The sequence below is a fragment of the Petaurus breviceps genome, unplaced genomic scaffold (assembly GCF_028583685.1).
Source record: "Petaurus breviceps papuanus isolate PSGF00001 unplaced genomic scaffold, PetGlider_PUasm1.0 183, whole genome shotgun sequence".
NCBI lineage: Eukaryota > Metazoa > Chordata > Mammalia > Diprotodontia > Petauridae > Petaurus > Petaurus breviceps.
The window spans coordinates 12,653,101-12,671,350 of record NW_027185791.1 but is presented as its reverse complement, the minus strand read 5'-3'; the positions used below and the strand labels follow the sequence as shown (position 1 = coordinate 12,671,350).

General features: G+C 40.7%; 1 protein-coding gene across 2 annotated transcripts in view; it reads right to left on the bottom strand.

Annotated features, from left to right (window-relative positions):
- Positions 1–2,197: 2,197 nt before the first annotated feature.
- The window catches only part of SEMA6A (semaphorin 6A), a 181,452-nt gene continuing 165,399 nt past the window's right edge, over positions 2,198–18,250 (bottom strand). For both annotated transcript variants that reach the window (XM_069087846.1, XM_069087847.1), the window contains one exon: positions 2,198–6,408. In XM_069087846.1, the coding sequence (XP_068943947.1) occupies positions 5,216–6,408 (1,193 nt within the window). In that variant the 3' untranslated portion in view covers positions 2,198–5,215. The remainder of the gene's footprint in view (positions 6,409–18,250) is intronic.

Sequence of the window (18,250 nt, the reverse complement as noted above, 5' to 3'; positions counted from 1 at the left end):
TCTTAGACAGGGGGAGAGAGGATTTTCTCCTTCCTGCTCCCTCCCTATTCCCCTCCAGACACACAGACACACAGACACACAGACACACAGACACACACACGAGATTCAGTGTTTAGAAGTAGAGGTATTTACCCTGAAAGAGACAACTCCCCAAGAAGCAGGTGGGTGGTCAGTTTGAGAGTTCAAAGCATTGTTGAGTGAGCAGACACACTTGACAGACATGGATACAGAGAAATAGTCATAGGAAGGAGGAAATGGATTTGAGGAGAGAATTCAGCAGCAGCAAATATGTCTGACTCTTTCTTGAGAAAGTGCTAGCTCCAGTGTTATAGGACCAACATTTTCCTGACCCAGCTTTCTTGATAGGGCTTCCTGGTCTGGGAGCATAAAAAGTTCTTCTTGTAGTTGGGACATCTCAAACTGGGTGGGTGCCATTGCCCTACTCTGATGACTTACTGACTAGATGAGTTTCCAGATTGGAGAGGAGGTCTGCACCCAGAGAAACTAAGTGCCATTGTGTCCTTGCTGTGTTTGGGTAAATAAATGTGACTTGAGAGAGACTGAACCTGAACTAAGACAATGCTAGTGTTAGAGCCACACCCACAACACCTGGCAATCTAGAGCAGAACTGAAGAGAAAATTTCACAAGAAATGACTTTGAAGCCCCGCAGTGCCAGTATGGCCAGCTTTAGCCATGTGTGCTCACTACATGAGTGTATCACCAGTGTTACATTCTAGGTTACTCATCTTTCTCAGAAAGGCATTGGATATTGTGTAGATGACTGTGCCCTAGGCTTCTGGGGAGAGGGTGGGGGGTGTTTTATAGTTTTTACTATGCCATCTTATTAAATAACTTTATAATAAAATAACAATATAATCATGTCTAGACTTACTATTAAAGGGAAGCACACAGGTAGGAACTCACAAGGTATAATTTTAAAAAGGATTTCTCCATCACTAAAACGTAGTAGTAGTAGTAGGTGGTGGTGGTAGTAGCGATAGCAATAGAAGTAGTAGTAGTCATAGCAGTTGTAGTAGTAGTCCTTAGAGTAGTAATAGCAGCAGGAGGGACCCACTAGGGACCCAAACTATGAGTGCGAGAGCAGGCTGGGGGAATAAATGGGTGACTGGGCAAGCCACTTAACTTTTTAGCTTTCTCCAAACAACCCTCTAGGATTCTAAGTTGTAGAATGATTGCCAATGTGCATTGCTAAAGAGGATTTCCTCACTAGAAGTTACCTATACTAATAAAATAATGTCTCAAACCAAACAAAAGAAGATTTAATTTAAAATGTAGGACTACCCATTTTAAAAGCCCATTGCCCCATTTCTGATTACCCAGAAGGGAGAAAAAACCAAATGTTCCCTACTCATCCAAGGTGTCATGCAAAACAAAAACTGAATGCTGGATCTCAATGTGCCCCAAACCAAGACCTCTGTGTCACACAGATAAATGCTAAGAAGTACAATCTGACAGCTTCAGCCTCATTAATATGTAAAAAGGAACTGAAGTAGGGGTGGCCAGGCAGCACATCGAGTAAGAGCACCCGCTCCAGAGTTGGGATGACCTGGGATCGAATCCCAGGCTCAAACACTTGCACCCACTCAGAAACACCTGGCTGTGTAACTTTGAGCAAGTTACTTAACCCCAATTGCTTCAAAAAAAAAAAAAAAAGGAAGTGAAGTTCCATCTGTGCAATAGTGCCTTGACTTCTTAAACGACCAAGCTTAACAGAAATGTTTGCTGATGAAGGGACTTACAAAAAATGCAGAAAACAGAGGACAGCCAAGTGTCTGAGCATTTGGAGACCCCTGGATTTGGGGTCAAGAAGATCCGAATTTAAGTCCTGCATCGGATACTAGCTGTGACCTTGGGCAAGTTACTTAACCTTTCTCCAACCTCAATTTCCTCATCTGCAAAATGTCCGTACTCAGTAGCAGTTCTTGGCATAGTGCCTGGCACAATCTCATAAAGTTGTTGTATCAAAGTAAATAATATATGTAAAGTGTTTTGAAAAATCATAAAATGCATCATCCTCATCATCATTACCACCAGAACACAGTGTTAAAATCTGGTTTCTGGTTGTGAGCATCAAAACAATATGATAGGACATGGCTGTTCAGGCCTTGGGAACAGGGTGAGGATGGAGAGAAGGGGAGAAAAATCATACAAAGAAAGCACCCAGTACACAAAAAGTAAGGTAGAACAGTCTGGATTTTGTTTATTACTTTCATGTAATAAAGAACTTTTTCCTTGCCTTTTTCCCTTTTTTGTCTTTTCTTTCTCTTTCCTTTTTTCTTTCTTTCTTTCTTTTTTTTTTTAACAACACACATTAAGCTGTGAATTGGATGTTAAGGGATGTGGAGGTGGAAGGAAAATTGGTGACATCACAATATTTTTTTACAACTTTACAACAAATAGGAGTCTGAGTCTATTGCACCTACCAGTGTATAGCAAGGGTGGAGAAAGGAAAGGCACACTTAGGTTTATGGACCCTCCTCCCCACACATAGCAGGGAGAAAAAAAAAGAAAAACGAGGTAAGTGAAGAAGACCTATTGGCTACAAATGGGCATTTCACAGTCTGCCTGGTAATCCATGGGACGCACATTGCCAGGCAGACAGACCTCCACTGTGGCAGGTGCAGCAATCTTTCTGGTCTGGTTTGCTAAGGGATGGCCATAAGTATTGCATTACATCTGGTTTTCTCTAGTGCCAAGCTCATGGGAGAAGGTTGCAAGGTGAAATTCTTTCCTTCCTCCCTTGCCTGCCCTCACCTTCCTAGCACCTACATCTTTAAAGAAAAACCACAATTCCTGTTTAGGGAACAGCGTTCTTGACTTTGGGAAGCATGGACCACAGAATTTGAACAGTTAAAAAAAAGATGTGATAAGAATTATGGAATGGAAGGACACGCACTCACCCTTGTTACACACTTTAGTCTCTAGACTGTTCAGGTTTTCTAAATATCACCGATACTCTAGCTGACTCAAAATGGTTCATGTCTTTCAAAAGGTTCAAAACAAAACACCTGCAGAATAAACTAGTTTTAAAGGGGGGGGCAGAACTTAGAAGAATCCCCTAAACATACTGTTCATCCGATTTAAATGTAAACAAAAAACCACAACAATAATGTTCACTTTCTACAGTTATGTAGACAGTTTTTTTTTTCATTTTTATTGACATTAAACAAAAAAAAAAAAACCTGTGTGCATGGACAAATGAAAACTGAGAAAGAAACTGACACACAAATCCCCCCCCCCCTTAAAAAAAAAACCCACAAGGAAACAAAAAAAACTAAATTAAAAAAAATCCATTGCCTCAAGGCTTTTGCATCATCCATTGTGGCTGGCCTTGTGCTCCAGGTTATTTATTAATCAAAGCAGGGACCAGCCTGCCCAAATGAATTTCCACCTCATTTCATTGTGTACACAGCCTGTGTTCACTGGGCAAATGACTGGGGATTCCTCTCAGGCATCAGCCCCAATGCCCAAGTGTGCACACGGCCTGTGCACATCCCAGAAATGATGATGATCATTTAGTTTTTTCTAAAAAAAATGATGATAATTTAGTTTCTTCTCTGCTGGCTGAGAATATCCCCATATTGAAATGATATGAAAATGTAAGGGAGAAGAAGGAGATGTGCAGGAAGAAAGGGTAATACCACCCGCAACACTGGGGTCCATGCTGGCAGCACAGCCAAAGGGTGGTTTGAATTGGCACAACTAGAAAGGTAATTTGAATTAGAGGGTGTGGTACTGCCCTAGTTTCTCAAGGGATGTGAAATTATTATGATAACCATGACATTCTTCTTCAAAACTGCTTGACTTCAATTTTCTAGAGGGTCTTAGGGAAGGGGAGGAAAATAAATATCCGATATTTTTTTTTCCAAAAGGAGAAAAAAGTTGAACATATTATAGCTCACAAGTATACACAACTGAGGGTGTAAGGCACAAATTTACATGTGGAAGAAAACAGGCTATTCACAGATGTAATCCCACGAAAACCCGTGTGATCAAACCATTCATTTATGCATGGTAACAGCCAGCATAGCAATGAGTTTACACCATTTGTGTATTTCGTTTGCCATCTCACATGCAAGGTGAAATGAGAGGGCACATCACAAGCTGGTGCCTTCACAGAAAGTATTATCGATTGGCGCAGCCTTGTTGGCTGCAACGCTGCACTTATGTGCATTCTAAAAGTTTCTTGCAGTTGCTTTAGATCTGGGGGCATTTCTTTTTCTCTTTCTTTCTTTTTTGTGTGTGCATGTCACAGGTCAGAGACCCAGCCAGAAAAGTAACTGATGGATTTAAATAAATATTCCCCTCTTAATTTTTTTTCCTCTTAGCTAAGATCCGACAGTCCAAACAAAAAGTTTAAAATTCAAGCTCCAACTTATTTACTCAGTGAATTTATTGGAAAAATAAAGTGAACTTAATTACTCCAGTTAATGGGATTCATGTTAAATAGTATAATTTTCAATGGGCTTTCTGAAGAGCTGTTCTTAGGATATGTGAAAAAAGTCATTTCTTTAAGAAAAGAAAAGGTGAACAATAAATAATAGGAGTTATTTGCGTTAACGGTCACGTTATTCATTAAAAGAGAAGAGTAGCAGAAATCTATGACATAATAGCCCAACATGGCAATGAACAGGAAGCCGTAACACTGATGGGCATTTCACAGTATCTGCACATAGTAAACTTCTGCCATTGTTAAAGTCTGAGTTAGATTTATCAATGAATTCTTTACTTTTTTTTGTCTTTTTTTTTTCTTTCATGATTCCTTTTTATGGACTTCTGTTGCAAAGGACAGAATGCTAGGCCAGTCCAGCAACGTCCAGTGCAGTCATGGGCGAAATGTTGCAGTCGCTGTTCACCTGTGAGTGTGTGTGTGTGTGTGTGTGTGTGTGTGTGTGTATGTGCTTTTGGCTCATGTTTGTGATGTTAAGTCTTTTTTTTTGTGAGTCAGAGCTGTTATCAAGTGGAAAGGGCAGGGGAATATGAGGGGTGAGTCCTGCGGTTGTAAACCTTCACCGAAACACATGGCCCGATTTTAGAAAGTATTCCACTTTATCCCAAAGAAAAGGACCGTATCCTCAGCAACACTGTAGCCTTCTTTGTAAGACTGGAACGGATGAGGCAGTTTAGAACATTGGCTGAGGGGGCCAATTTCGCTTCACTGTTGGTTTACCACCTGTCCCCCTCCCACTGGGATTATGTACATGCGTCATTAGGTTTCATGGATGTGGAAAGGGGGGCAAAAGAAGGCTTGGGAGGTACATCTGGTTTTAGCGAGGGTGTGCGCTTCAGCCCCGACCGTGTCAGTGAGTTGTATGGGTTGAGACTGGGTTGCCTTGAAACAGTCACTGCCTGGGTGGGTGGGGCACCATGCACCTGTATGGAGTCCACCCTCTGAGGGGCAGGGGGTGGGTTGTCTCCCCTGCCAAAGCTCTGATTTCTAGAAAGGTGGGAGGAATTAGAAGAGTTAGTATTGTTTCTTTTGAGGGTGGCTGCTTGGTGGCTCCTTGTGAGAGAGTTTGTGGGATAGCTCCTTTTATAGTCCACGCCATAGGAAGAGGGGTGCATTTCCAGTCGTTTGCCCAGGCCATTCTGAGACAGCGAGGCCCCTGGAGGCCCCAGGGAGGCCTCCCGCTGGGGGACCTTTGGAGGCAGGCTATCCAGATTCTCCACCAGATTTACCCCATGGTTGGGGCTCTTGCTGCTAAGATGTTCCTTGATGGTCTTGTACTCAAGGGTAGCTGCCTGTTCTTCCAGGGACATCTGTGCCACATCACTCATTTTCGGCTGGTCCACATACTCGTGTTGATAGCCCTGCTGAGTGATGGGCAGGACCACGACACTGGGGATGTGGCTTGGGGAAGCCCGGAGGGGAAGCTCAGTGGGAATCACAGGGGAGGACATTGGGGGCATGTCCTTTGTACAGGCATTGATGAGGTTTTGATTCCGCTCCCACTCCCGGCTCCCTCGACTGGGCTTCCGCTTCTGCTGTAGAGTTGGGGTAGATTCTGGAGTGGGCAGAGCTGCCAGGTCTAAGTGATGCTGGTCAGCCTTGATGAGTATCTTGGCAGTATTGCTGGGAGTAGTGAGTTTGCCATTGTGCATGAGGGGGGTGAGGATGGCTTCTGGCTTGGGGTCCTTAGACTGTGTGTCCCCAAAGAGGCCGCTAAGCTTGGTCACACTGCTCATGGAACCCCGGCGAGAGTGCGTCAGCTCCTTCTCCTTCCTCTGTGTGACGGACACATCCTTGCGACGGTGGTCACAAATGCAATAGACGATGATGCCCGAGAAGACTGCCCCCATGACAAAGGCCAAGATGACCGCAATGGCCAAGAGGGTGACTGGGACGAGCTGATCGTGGCCTTTGAGATAACTTTCCCGAATCACACCTGCAACACACAGTACATAAGGCATTACGGGAAGGACACACACTGACCAGAGTTTCTTTTCACGAAATTTAACATTTGGCCTATTAAGTAATAATTAACCAACAGTTACCTCTCTCTCATCTTCAAAGCAAGGCCTTACAAAGCAGTAGTTAATGAGTCCTTAACAACACCTCTTGTGAAATAACAAATAAACTTTGATGTCTTGTTTTTGTTTGAAAAGTACATTTCAGATGTCAAGTCTACACCCTCTCCTCCATTGGGGGAGTGCTATATTTTAATCTCTAAATTTAACTTCTCCCTCTTTCTCCCTTTCCCCCTTATCCCTTCTTCTTTATGCCCTTCTCTTCTTCTCCCTCTCTCAAATAAGCATGGTAACTCTAGAAATGGGAAGCCTTTCAGGAGAGATGGCAATCCTTTAATACACAAATACCACAGCACATCAAGCTTTCTGCCTAGATCTTTTTGGTCATCACCACCGATAAATCTAAAAGCCAGGGTCACACATTTAGTCCCAATCAGGAGGGGAAGCTTTATTAACATCCCAGGTAACCACGAAAAGGAAAAGAAGCTGTGAACCAAAACAAAAAAACAAACAAACCATCAGAAAGCAAAAAGCAAATACCCACAGGCTTCAAGTGACAATGCCAATTTTTTTTTTAATTTAAAGTAAAAAAAAAATACTATATGCACTCTTAATGCCAGATAGGAAACTCTGACTATTTCAGTGAGGCTTTTTCCTTAACACAGCTGAAAGAAACTGGAGCAAGATCACTGTGTGGCATTTGCAGTGAGCCTGGAGATGCATCAGGTCTCATTATTGCTTGTAAAGCCTGCGGTCACAGTGAGTTTCTTTGTTGCAGCTAATCTCTTCAATTTAACAAAAAATTATGTGACTACACCAGTCAATAATCTTACACAACATTAACCAAAATGCTACATTTCTAAAGAAAGTTACTTTCCCAGTTCCTGCTTAATGGGCACCAACCTGGCAGATGTTGATCAAAACCAAACACGAAGGCTTTTCCTTTTTAAAACTAAGTGAACAAAAGTGTCACAATCATCAGATCACAAGTGCCTGATGTGGTAGTTAAAAAAAATAAAATCCAAAAGGCCTCAATTCATATGTCTGGAGAGCCAGGGAGCATGAATGCATTAAAGGCATTAACATGCTCTGAGGAAATGTAAACACAGTTCCTATTCTGGAAGAAATAGCAAGATAGAAAATGTACCTTTCAGGGCCTCTGGAGACACACCTTTCACCTACTAAATTAAATCTTTCTAGAACATGTTTCCTAAATTTGACTGGCAGATAACAGTGACACCAATTAGGATTATATACATATATTCATATTTATACCTAAATCTATATGTATGTAAATATAATCCTATCCCTAAAAATAATCCACAAAACATGACATTTTTACCGATAAACGTCTGGTGCCACAGAAAAGATCTTAGGGGGAAAATGTATATCTTCTCCAAAGAAAAAACTCAGTGATGACACAGATTTTTCTGTTAAAAGATTTTGATTATTGAGGAGAAAAGTAAGAGACACTTAGGAAGAGTTAATTTGTCCTTTCCCCTCCTCTATCCAGTCTCCCTCCTCTCACTGTTGGTTGCTGTGGAAATGATTGTCCTGTCACAAAGGACTATGGTTCAGGTAAGAAATAAATAGTGGAAGCAAGATCATCTCCTGAGAACCAAAGATCTGGCGTCTAAACACGTCCTTGATAATGAAGGACAGCCACTGCAAAATGTCCCTGAAAAATGAAATGATTTCCAAACGTAATGTTTTTAATAAAAAAATTTCCAGATTATCTTCATAGACTCATAAGGGTAAAGATTGAAAACCAGTAACAGTAGGGGACTCCAGCTATAACTTACACCTTTTATTTTGTGGCAGTCTCCAAACAGTAGGCTATCTTGCACTGAAATATATTTTAAAACCTAGGCATCACAACTGAGCTAATGTATGTAATGGTTTTAAATTTATATTTTCTTATTGTTATACAAAAGCAGCAGCTCTGATTTTCCCCAGTGTTATCTGCAGGTTGTTAGGGTACTAAAAATGTGCAGTGGCAAAAAACAGTAATTTTTCAATTTTCCAATGACCTCATAGTTTCACTGAAGGGAATGTCATTGAACAATGAATACTTTTTCAGCCAAGTACATTTGTAGAAGGACAGTTTAGGTGGCCCAGTGAATAGAGTGCAGAGCCTGGAGTCAGGAAGAGTCATCTTCCTGAGTTGAAATCCAGCCTCAGACACTTACTATCTGTGTGACCCTGGGCAAGTCACTTAACCTCCGTTTGCCTCAGTTTCCTCATTTGTAAAATGAGAGGGAGAAGGAAATGGCAAACCACTCTAGTATCTTTGCAAAGAAAGCCCCAAATGGGTTTGCAAAGAGTTGGCTGTGATTGAAAAATGACTCAACAACAAAAACATTTATGGGAACCCACTTTTCTCAGCATCTGACATAGTTAGATAACAAAATAAACTGCACTTCCACAGCTAGGTGGTTTACATTAGATTTCAAGTTAGGAAGACTTGAGATCAAACTTGGTTTCTCAGACACTAGCTGTGAGACCCTGGGCAAGTCACTTAACTTCTGTCTAGCTCAGTTTCCCTTATCTGCAAAATGGGGATAAGAACAGGGTCTAACTCCCAAGTTGATTGTGAGGACAAAATAATATTTATAAAGCATTTTTGCACATCTTAAATGCTATTTTATTCCAAACCTGAAACTCATTCTGGTACTTTACATTGTAAGGAGATATTTCTGCTTAGAAGGAACACAGTATGAATAACAGCAGTCTGAAATCCATCTCATTTACTGGTTGACTTGGGAGTAGGAGTCCAAAGCTAGTCTTTTAAAGTAGAAGTTAAGGAGGGCAAATTTCCTATACAGTTTCCAAACTTTCCTTTTGTTTCCTAATTCTTTCTTTTACAGGTTTAAACTGGGGTGGGAAACCTGCAACCTCGAGACCACATGAGGCCCTCTAGGTCCTTAAGTGTGACCCTTTGACTGAATCCAAACTTCACAGAACAAAGCCCCTTAAAAAAAGGATTTGTTTGGTAAAACTTGGACTTGGTCAAAAGGCTGCACCCAGGGATCTAGAAGGCAACCTGTGATCTCAAGGGTGCAGATTCCCCACCCTTGAAAGGTTCTGAGGCAGTGGGGCTAGGTTGGCCACTATAAAAAGTTAAAGAAAGTCACAGAGAAGGAGAAACAGGTTGATGGTTATTAGCAAACTTGGAGCTAGAATCACAGCTATTCCATACTTGATCATTTCCTAGTTGCTCCAATGGGGAGTTTAAAGATTGAATGTATGATGGTGGCAGGTCTATGCTTCTTGGTTTCATACCTTATCCCATCAAAATGGGGTTGAATAGATGCTGAGACAAGGACATGTGAGACACACATCCTGGTGAATATAGGCCTATTCAGTGGGAATTGAACTGTATTCATAGAATACCAGGAATGCTGTGTTTTCTAGTATATAGACTAATATTATTTTTCACAGGTTGGTCAGAAAGGCAATGAAGAAGGACAAATAAGGAGTATGAGGGAAAATTCATGAACAGCCCAAGTACTATACTAATACCTAAGCAATGTCAAAAGACCTAGAGGCAGACCTTCAACATTTTGAGTAGACACCGGTTGGGGATCTATAGGAGGTGGGCAGGAATACAAGTCTTGGAAAGATCTCCAGTGCTAGAAGGTGTGCCCTTTTCCTCCTTCCGCCTCTCTCATTGAGATCACAGATCCAGTAAGGCAGGAAAATATAAGAATACATTCAACAAAAAAGGAAATATTTAGCAAAAGATACCAATTCTAAGCCATTCTAAGTAAGATTCCCTGGCAATACTGATAGCAATATTACCAGAAGATAGGAAGAATTGGTCACAGGGGGTATTATATTTGTAATACACACCACTTGTCTAGAAATTTTGAAATGGATTTCTAAATTAAGTGAGCTATCTTTGGAATGCCTGTAACTCTGGTTCTAACTGTGACAGAAAGAATTATTTCTTTAACTGCATCATAAACACGTTAATATTGACCTTATCTTTGGGGCAAATTTTTAAAAATCAACAAACACTCTCAGTAGTTACTAAAAGATTCTAAGACCAAACACTTAAAAAAAGATAAGAAATTGATCCTTAAATAATTCATATGGGCTTGTGTGACCCTAAAATGGACTATCTGCATCCAGATGACTATCTAGGCCTGATTTGATAATTAGGAAAAAATTCGTCTGAGAAAGTCTCATGAGCTAATAAGTTTCAATGCCATTTATTTCATGTGTCTGGTTTGTGGTTTCTATGACCCCGTGTCGATCAAAAGGTCATGGATTTTAGAGCTAGCAGGGGCCTTTTCAAACCATCAAGTACTATTTCTTCATTTGAAAGATAAAGATTTAAGGGACAGAGAAGGTAAGTGATTTGCACAGGGTCACGCTGCTATTAAGGGGAGGAGAAGGGATTTAAACCAGGCTTTCCTAAGGCTAAATGCTTTACCAAGGCTACTATGTTGTCTCTCTGGCATGTATAAGGATATGTTTACTTCCCGCAGCCTTACAGTTCTGAGTGCCATCCTTCCTCTAAGGCATTGATTCTTAGCCATTTTTTGTGTCACAGGCCCCTTTGACAAACTGGTGAGGCATATGGTCCCCTTCTCGGAATAATGTTTTGTTGCCTATATTCATAATTGAAAGAAATGTTGAATTTCAGTTAGTGAAAATTTAGATGTAAATTTCCCCCATCCAATTCAGAAATCTATGCCTTGGGAGTCCAGCTTAAGAACTAGGTGTCCTTGGTGGGACACCAGCTTAAGAACTAGATCTCGGGAATCTAAGTTAATATTTCTTGCTAGAATAGATATAAACACAATTAGGTGATGTGTTCAGTCATTTCAGTTGTGTCCGACTCTTTATGGGGTTTTCCTGGCAAAGATATTGGAATGGTTTGCCAGTTCCTTCTTCAGCTCATTTTACAGCTGAGGAAACTGAGGCAAATGAGGTTAAGTGACTTGCCCAGGGTCACACAACTAGTAAGTGTCAGAGGCCATGTTTGAACTCAGGAAGATGAGTCTTCCTGACTCCAGGCTAGACACTCTATCCATAAGGCCACTTAGCTGCCCATACATATATTTCCACATAGCTATATAAAAATCTGAGGTCCTTTTCTCCTTGTTAGGATCTTTGTGCATTAGCTAGTGTTTGTATGTAGAATCTTAAGGGGAAAATACAAAAAACACCACCATAAGGCCTTTGATACTCTAGAGAGAATAACCCAAAGCCATGTTCCTGGAACCAGTCAGGTAATTTATAATTGACTACTATCTCATACACCTATGTAGTTTTAATTATGTATTGATTTCTTTTGCTTCCAACCCTGAAACCAATTTAAGTTTCCCCATTTCTCCAATTATATTTTCATAGATAAGTGTCCATCTGGGTGCAAATGGCCCCCTGGCATCAGAGAGTTCCCTCTACAATCCCCTGAAATAAATGAGGAACGATTCCAATTCCATATGCTCCTATTCAAAGATCACAACATATGAATTTGGGAGCAAAGTTAGTAACACAATTTCCTACTGATCATCATCCTGGAACTCTCCAAAAGGAGGAAGCATCTGAGATGGGGCCCTTCCTCTACAAGAGCAAAGCAGAGACCCCAACTCTGGAAGAGCTATCACATCATCAGCCTCCTTTGGATACAGAACTGGAGGCCCACAGCGCCCTCTCCCATCTCCAGCTGGAGGTAAAGAACACACTCGGGCAGATTTCTTTGGACACACCAGTCTTCTGTGTGTTTTCTCTTTTTCTTTTCTCTACTGAGGATGCTTCACGAGTTATAAGAGTTGACATTTGCCTTTTTTTTTGGAGGGCAATTGGGGCTGACTTGCCCAAGGTCACAGGGCTAGTTTTTGTGTTGTGTCCAAGGCCGGATTTGAACTCAGGTCCTCCTGACTCCAGGGCCGGTGCTCTATTCACTGCACCACCTGGCCACCCCGTAGAGTTAACATTTATATGACACTTAGTAGGTGCTGGGCATTATGCTAAATACTCTGCAGTGATCTCATTTGATCCTCCCAACAACCCTGGAAGACAGGTGCTGTTATTATCCTCATTTTACAGATGAGGAAATTGAGGCAACAGAGGTCAAATGACTTACCCAGGATCCCACAGCTAGTAAATGTCTGAGACTGGATTTGGACTCAAGTCTTCCTGACTTCAGGTCCAGCACTCTATCCACTGGGCCACCTACCTGCCTGGCTATCACATAGTCACTTATTTGGAGAGGTATTTGTCATCAAATGTAGAAAATTACATGGGCAGGAGAGATTGATCAAGCCTCTTTTTCATTTTAAGGCTCCTTGAACTTACACAGACAGCCCTTTTTCTAATTGTTGGGGCTCGTGGCCTTGATTTACCAACCTAGACAGTCTTCAACAGTTCAAGTCTTCAAGAAGCTAGAGGCGGCATCTGCTGACAGTGAGGGATGGCCTCAAGAGTATAGGTTGAGGGGCAGCCAGGTAGCACAGCAAGTAAGAGCACCGGCTCCAGTGTCGGGATGACCTGGGATCGAACCCGGGCTCAGATACTTAGCACCACACCCAGAAATAACTGGCTGTGTAACCTTGAGCAAGTTACCTTACCCTGATTGCTTAAAAAAAAAATATATATATATATATATATATATATATGTTGAGATTTTTTTTGGACATTGCTAATGTGGGAATGTATTTAACTTGACTATGCATGTTTGTAACAAAAGTCTTGATTTTCATGCTTTCTCAATTGGTGGAAATGGGGGAGGAGGCAGAAGGGAGAGAATGCAAATCTGAAAATAAACTAAAATTGAATTCATGGGGGGAAAAATGTTAGAGATATTTAAGTGGCAGGAACAGTGTTTAGAGTGCTGGACTTGGAGTCAGAAAGACCTGAATTCAAATTCGGCATCAGACACTAGGTATGTGATCTTGGCTAGGTCACTCATCCTTTCTCAGTCTCATCTGTAAAGATGGGGATGATAAGAGCACCTAATTCCCAAGCTGTTGCGAGGATTAAAAGAAATCAAGTGTAAAGTGATCTGCAAATACTGACGTACAATGTCACAAAACACAGTTATTAAACAATGTACAATTATTCTAAGAATGTTATAATCTTGGTTCCTGCGTCATTGTATCTGCCTTATTGGAGTTCCTTAGAAGGAAGATTATATGAAAGTCTGCTCCTCTGCTTTGGTGACCTGGAAAGCACTCCTCAGTCATCTTCTAAGGTTGCTACTTTCACCAAGTGAAATGGGGCGTTGGTAATCCTTTCCCTCTTAAAAAAAGTATTTTGCATTCATTTGTTAGCGACTAGTGGCTTGTCACCATGCCCTGAAGTAGCAAAGGGCTGTTCTTCCCATTTTACAGCTGTAGAAAGTGGAATATGCAATAATTCAGTGATTTTGGGGGGGAACCAATTAAGAATGTAACCTCCTGGTTTTCCATCTTAAACCCAGAGATTCTTCAGGCTCAAGAGTGATACTTGAACCTATTCACTTCAATCACGTTCCTTTTTCAGCATAGTGTTCTTAATCTTACAATAGCAATTGGATCCCACATTCTAAGAGATTTTATTTTCATTTAAATTTAATAATAGTTAACTTTAATAATACATGTAAATTTAGTTTAAGATAAAGTAATTTAAGCATTTGGGGGGAGGTCACAAAGATCACATATTTAGAGCAAGAAGGGACCTTAGGAGTCATGTAGTCCAATTCCCCCGCTCCCCCCACCCCTTTCTCCTCCACTTTACAGTTAAGGAAGCTGAGACTCAGAGAGGCTTTGGAACTTGCCTAAGACCATGAAAATCCTAAATTTGAAACCATGTCTCCTCCAAATCTATTCCAAATTCAGCATTCATCCCCCTAAATAACCCTGTATCAATCAACCAACAAGTACTGATTAGATACCTACTTATCTATTTAAAAGGGAAAACAATGTCAATAAGATTTTCTCTCATTTAGTGGCGTTCCTAGTCCAGATCGCATCCTCCTGACCTTAGACTGAAGGTCAGAACCTCTCTCCCTTTATCTTTCTCTCATACTTTTCTCGTCATGGTGACCCCCTCTTTTTGCAGCTCCACCAAAGGCTTCATCCTAGGCATTCTCTTCTTTCTATACTCTCGCACTTGATGACCTGAGTGGCTCTCATAGGTTCAATTATTATCTCTGCAGATCTAGATCCAGTCCTAGTCTGTCTCCTGAGTTCCAGTCCAGCATCACCAATTGCTCACTGGATATTCCCAAATGGATATCCCTTAGATGTCTCAAATTTAATGTTCCAAACGGAACCCATTATCTTCTCCCCCAAACCCACCCCTCTTCTGAAATTCCTCATTACTGTCCAGGGCACCACTATCTTCCCAGTCACCTATATTTCCAACCTTGGTGTCATTCTCAACCCACTCTCACTCACTTCACATATCCAGGCAGTCGCCAAATCATTCGCCTCCTTTTCTCTACTCACCACTCTAGCTCGGTCCTATCACTTTTCGCCTAGAATATTGCAGTAGCCTTCCCACTGGACTCTCTGCTTCAAGTCTCCATCATCCACACGGCTGCCAAAGTGATTTTCAGAAAGCGTAGGTCTTATTCCATAGTTAGTAAACCACAATGCTTCCCTATTACTTTTAGGAACAAAGACGAATTCCTGCTCTTGACATTTACAATCCAGTCCCTTTTCATTCTTCTCACATGTACATACGTTCTAAGCCCATCAGCCTATTTGACTCCACAATGCCCCATTATCTGGTCTCCGTGTTTTTCACCCTGTCCCATTCTTGCAATGGCCCTCCTCCTAACCTCTGCCTCTTAGAATGCTTGGCTTTGCCTGCCCGTGGACAGTTAATATTTCTCTATTGAAATCATTTTTCTGTATATTTAAAAGGAATAACAAGCTGTGCACAGCAGATTCGCAATTTCATATCCAATCATCTTTTTTCTTGTATTATGTTATAGAAATGCTTGTCTTGTTCCATAAATTGAAAATAAAATTTCATAATTAAAAAAAAGAATGTTTGGCTTTAAGACACAGTTTACTTTTTAAAGGTAACCTTTCTGGGCCTCCACCCCAAATTGCTGTCCGTTCACTACCTCCATTACTAGTGTCTTTTATGCTAAGGTGATACATATATGCATATATAAATACACATAGGTATAGATATATAGCTATATATACATATATACACATATAGGCATGTATATGTGTATATATACATATGTATATGCATCTGTGTGTATGTCTATACACATACATATGTAAATACACATATACCTTATTTATACCTAATTCCATACAAATCATCCCCCTCCATTAGAATATGAGCTGCTATTTTTACCTTTTCTGTTTTCCAGAGCTCAGCATAGTGTCTGGCATATAGTAAGAACTTATTAACAAATGTTTTTTGGTTAGTTGATTAAGTCTGCAATGCTACTAAGACAGAAAGTATAAACAAATTCAAGAACTCATCAATTTTTTATCAGATCTACCTGAGAGAAATATGTCTCTTGGGATCCTGTCAAGACTACTGCCTTCATGTTCTCTGTCTCTCTCAGTCTCTCTCTCTCTCTCTCCCTCCCTCCCTTCTTCCTCTGTTTGATTCCCTCTCTTCTCCATCCATCTCTCTCTTATCTTTTCTCTTTCTCTGTCCCACAATCTCTTGACTGATACCACAACTATATGTAAAACATGAACAAAATTCCTCACTTTATACTTCCAGCACTCGGTTTTGAAATCTCAAGCAAAGACTTCTCACTCATACACTCATTCCACTCCCCCCTTCCCCCCATTTCTTGTAGTGTTCCCTCCTCCACAACCAGTGCAAAGAGGGGGGAATCCCAACATTTCCCTTTAAGACTCAACTCATCTTCAGTCAGGACTAACAGACCAAGGAATTCCATTTGCAATAGAACTTTATTCTTCGGTATGTGATTTTTCTATCAGTTATACTATGATGCTTCTTCTATGTTCTTGCAAGCACAGAAACCTAGCCCTCCCTTGAAGGCAGTCCATCTCTGGCCACCCTCTAGTGCTGGATGTATCTTCCCTCCCACTGTCTGACCCATGGGTCATGCTCCCTTTAGGTCCTTCCTCCTCTGAGGGTCACTCCATCCAAAAATGTTGCCCTTTTCATAGCCTGATGGCTATTTGCTACTGACTCTAAGGTTATTCTCCTTCCTTTCCCAATTAGCTCAATATCTAGTCCACAGTCTTCTTCTCCTTCTACCTCAACTCCTGCCTTTATACTTGGGGATTTTGACTTACATACTTATGTATCAAAAACTTGCTTCCAAGTTCATCAGCTTTCTCAATTCTTATAATTTTCAGCTGCATTGGATGATAGACTTAGAACTGGGAGGAGGGACCTTAGAGACCAAGTCCATTTTACAGGTAAGGAAACTGAGGATCAGAGAAGTTAATGTAAGTTAAACAATTTACTCAGTGTCATATAGCTAGTTAAGTACCTGAGGCAGGATTCAATTTCAGGTCTTTCTGACTCCAAATCCAGTGCTCTATCCACTCAGTCATAAGCAGGAATGGTCATACCCTTGAGTATCCATACACATTTCACTTCCCTAAGACGATTCTGAAATTTCTCTATCTGACCAGAACCTCTCGTCTTTCTGTCTCTCTATCCTAAGCCTATTCTCTGTCTTTAACACAATCTCTAGTCTCTCTGACCTTCCCTGCTTTGCTATATTATTATTCCTTATCTGAACTAATTTTTCCTCATTTGACGTTAACCTCTTAGTTAATCATTTTCAACTTTATGCAGTTCTTGACTCCTGAGTCCTGAGATCCATTGTCCTATCACCATTCATTCCTTTTTAAACTGTGACTTGTATTATTCCTAACAAGTTCTTTCTCCATTTCCTTCTGCTGAATATTGATGGAAGAAATCATGCAACTGTATTGACTGATTCCACTACAAATTTATGTTATCCAATCTCAAATGGACCTTAACAGATGCAAACCATCATTTTTCTCTTCCCTGACTGACAATTTATCATATAGCAACTATTCCAAACTGCCTCCTCTTTTCTCAAAGTTATACTTTGAGTTATCACTTCTCCCTACTTTCTCAGCAGAGGGCCTTGCCTCATAATTCACTTTAAAAAAATGTAGGACTATCTGTCAAAAGCACCCTCTCCACTCTAACTCTACAGTTCAAATGACCTCTGTATTATCCTGTATCCCACAGACCATTAAAAATGGATTAGTGAACATCTAGAAAGAAAGCAATTATTTAAAATATTAAAATGACTTTTTTAAGAGTAGGTCATTCCAGGCTAACCTTATTTTTTGTCAGGATTATTAAACTAGTATGTAAAAGGAATGTTATAGATATAGTCTACTGAAATTTTTAACCAAGTGTAAAAAATAATTCACAATGTTATATAAAAAATAAAGATATATGGATTTTATAATCACTGAATCATATGGATTTGGAATTGAATGCATCACAAGTGGTCTCTAGTAGAGTGCCCTAAGTGTCTGTACTTTGCCTTGTGTTGTGTAACACTTTTATCAATGAGCTAGACAGAGGCATTGATGACACGTCTGCCAAATTTGCAGATGACACAAAGCTGGGAAAGTTAGATAATTGCTCTCACTCAGTTATTCTTTTACCTATCTGATCGCTTCTTCTCAGTCTCCTTTAATGGATCATAAAAGATATTCCACCTCTCCTCTCCCTTCTATCTTCTTCTCCTCTCCTCTTCCTTCCCCTCCCCTCTCCTCTCTACCCTCTTTTCCCCTCCACTTCTCCTCTTCTCTCCTTCCCTTC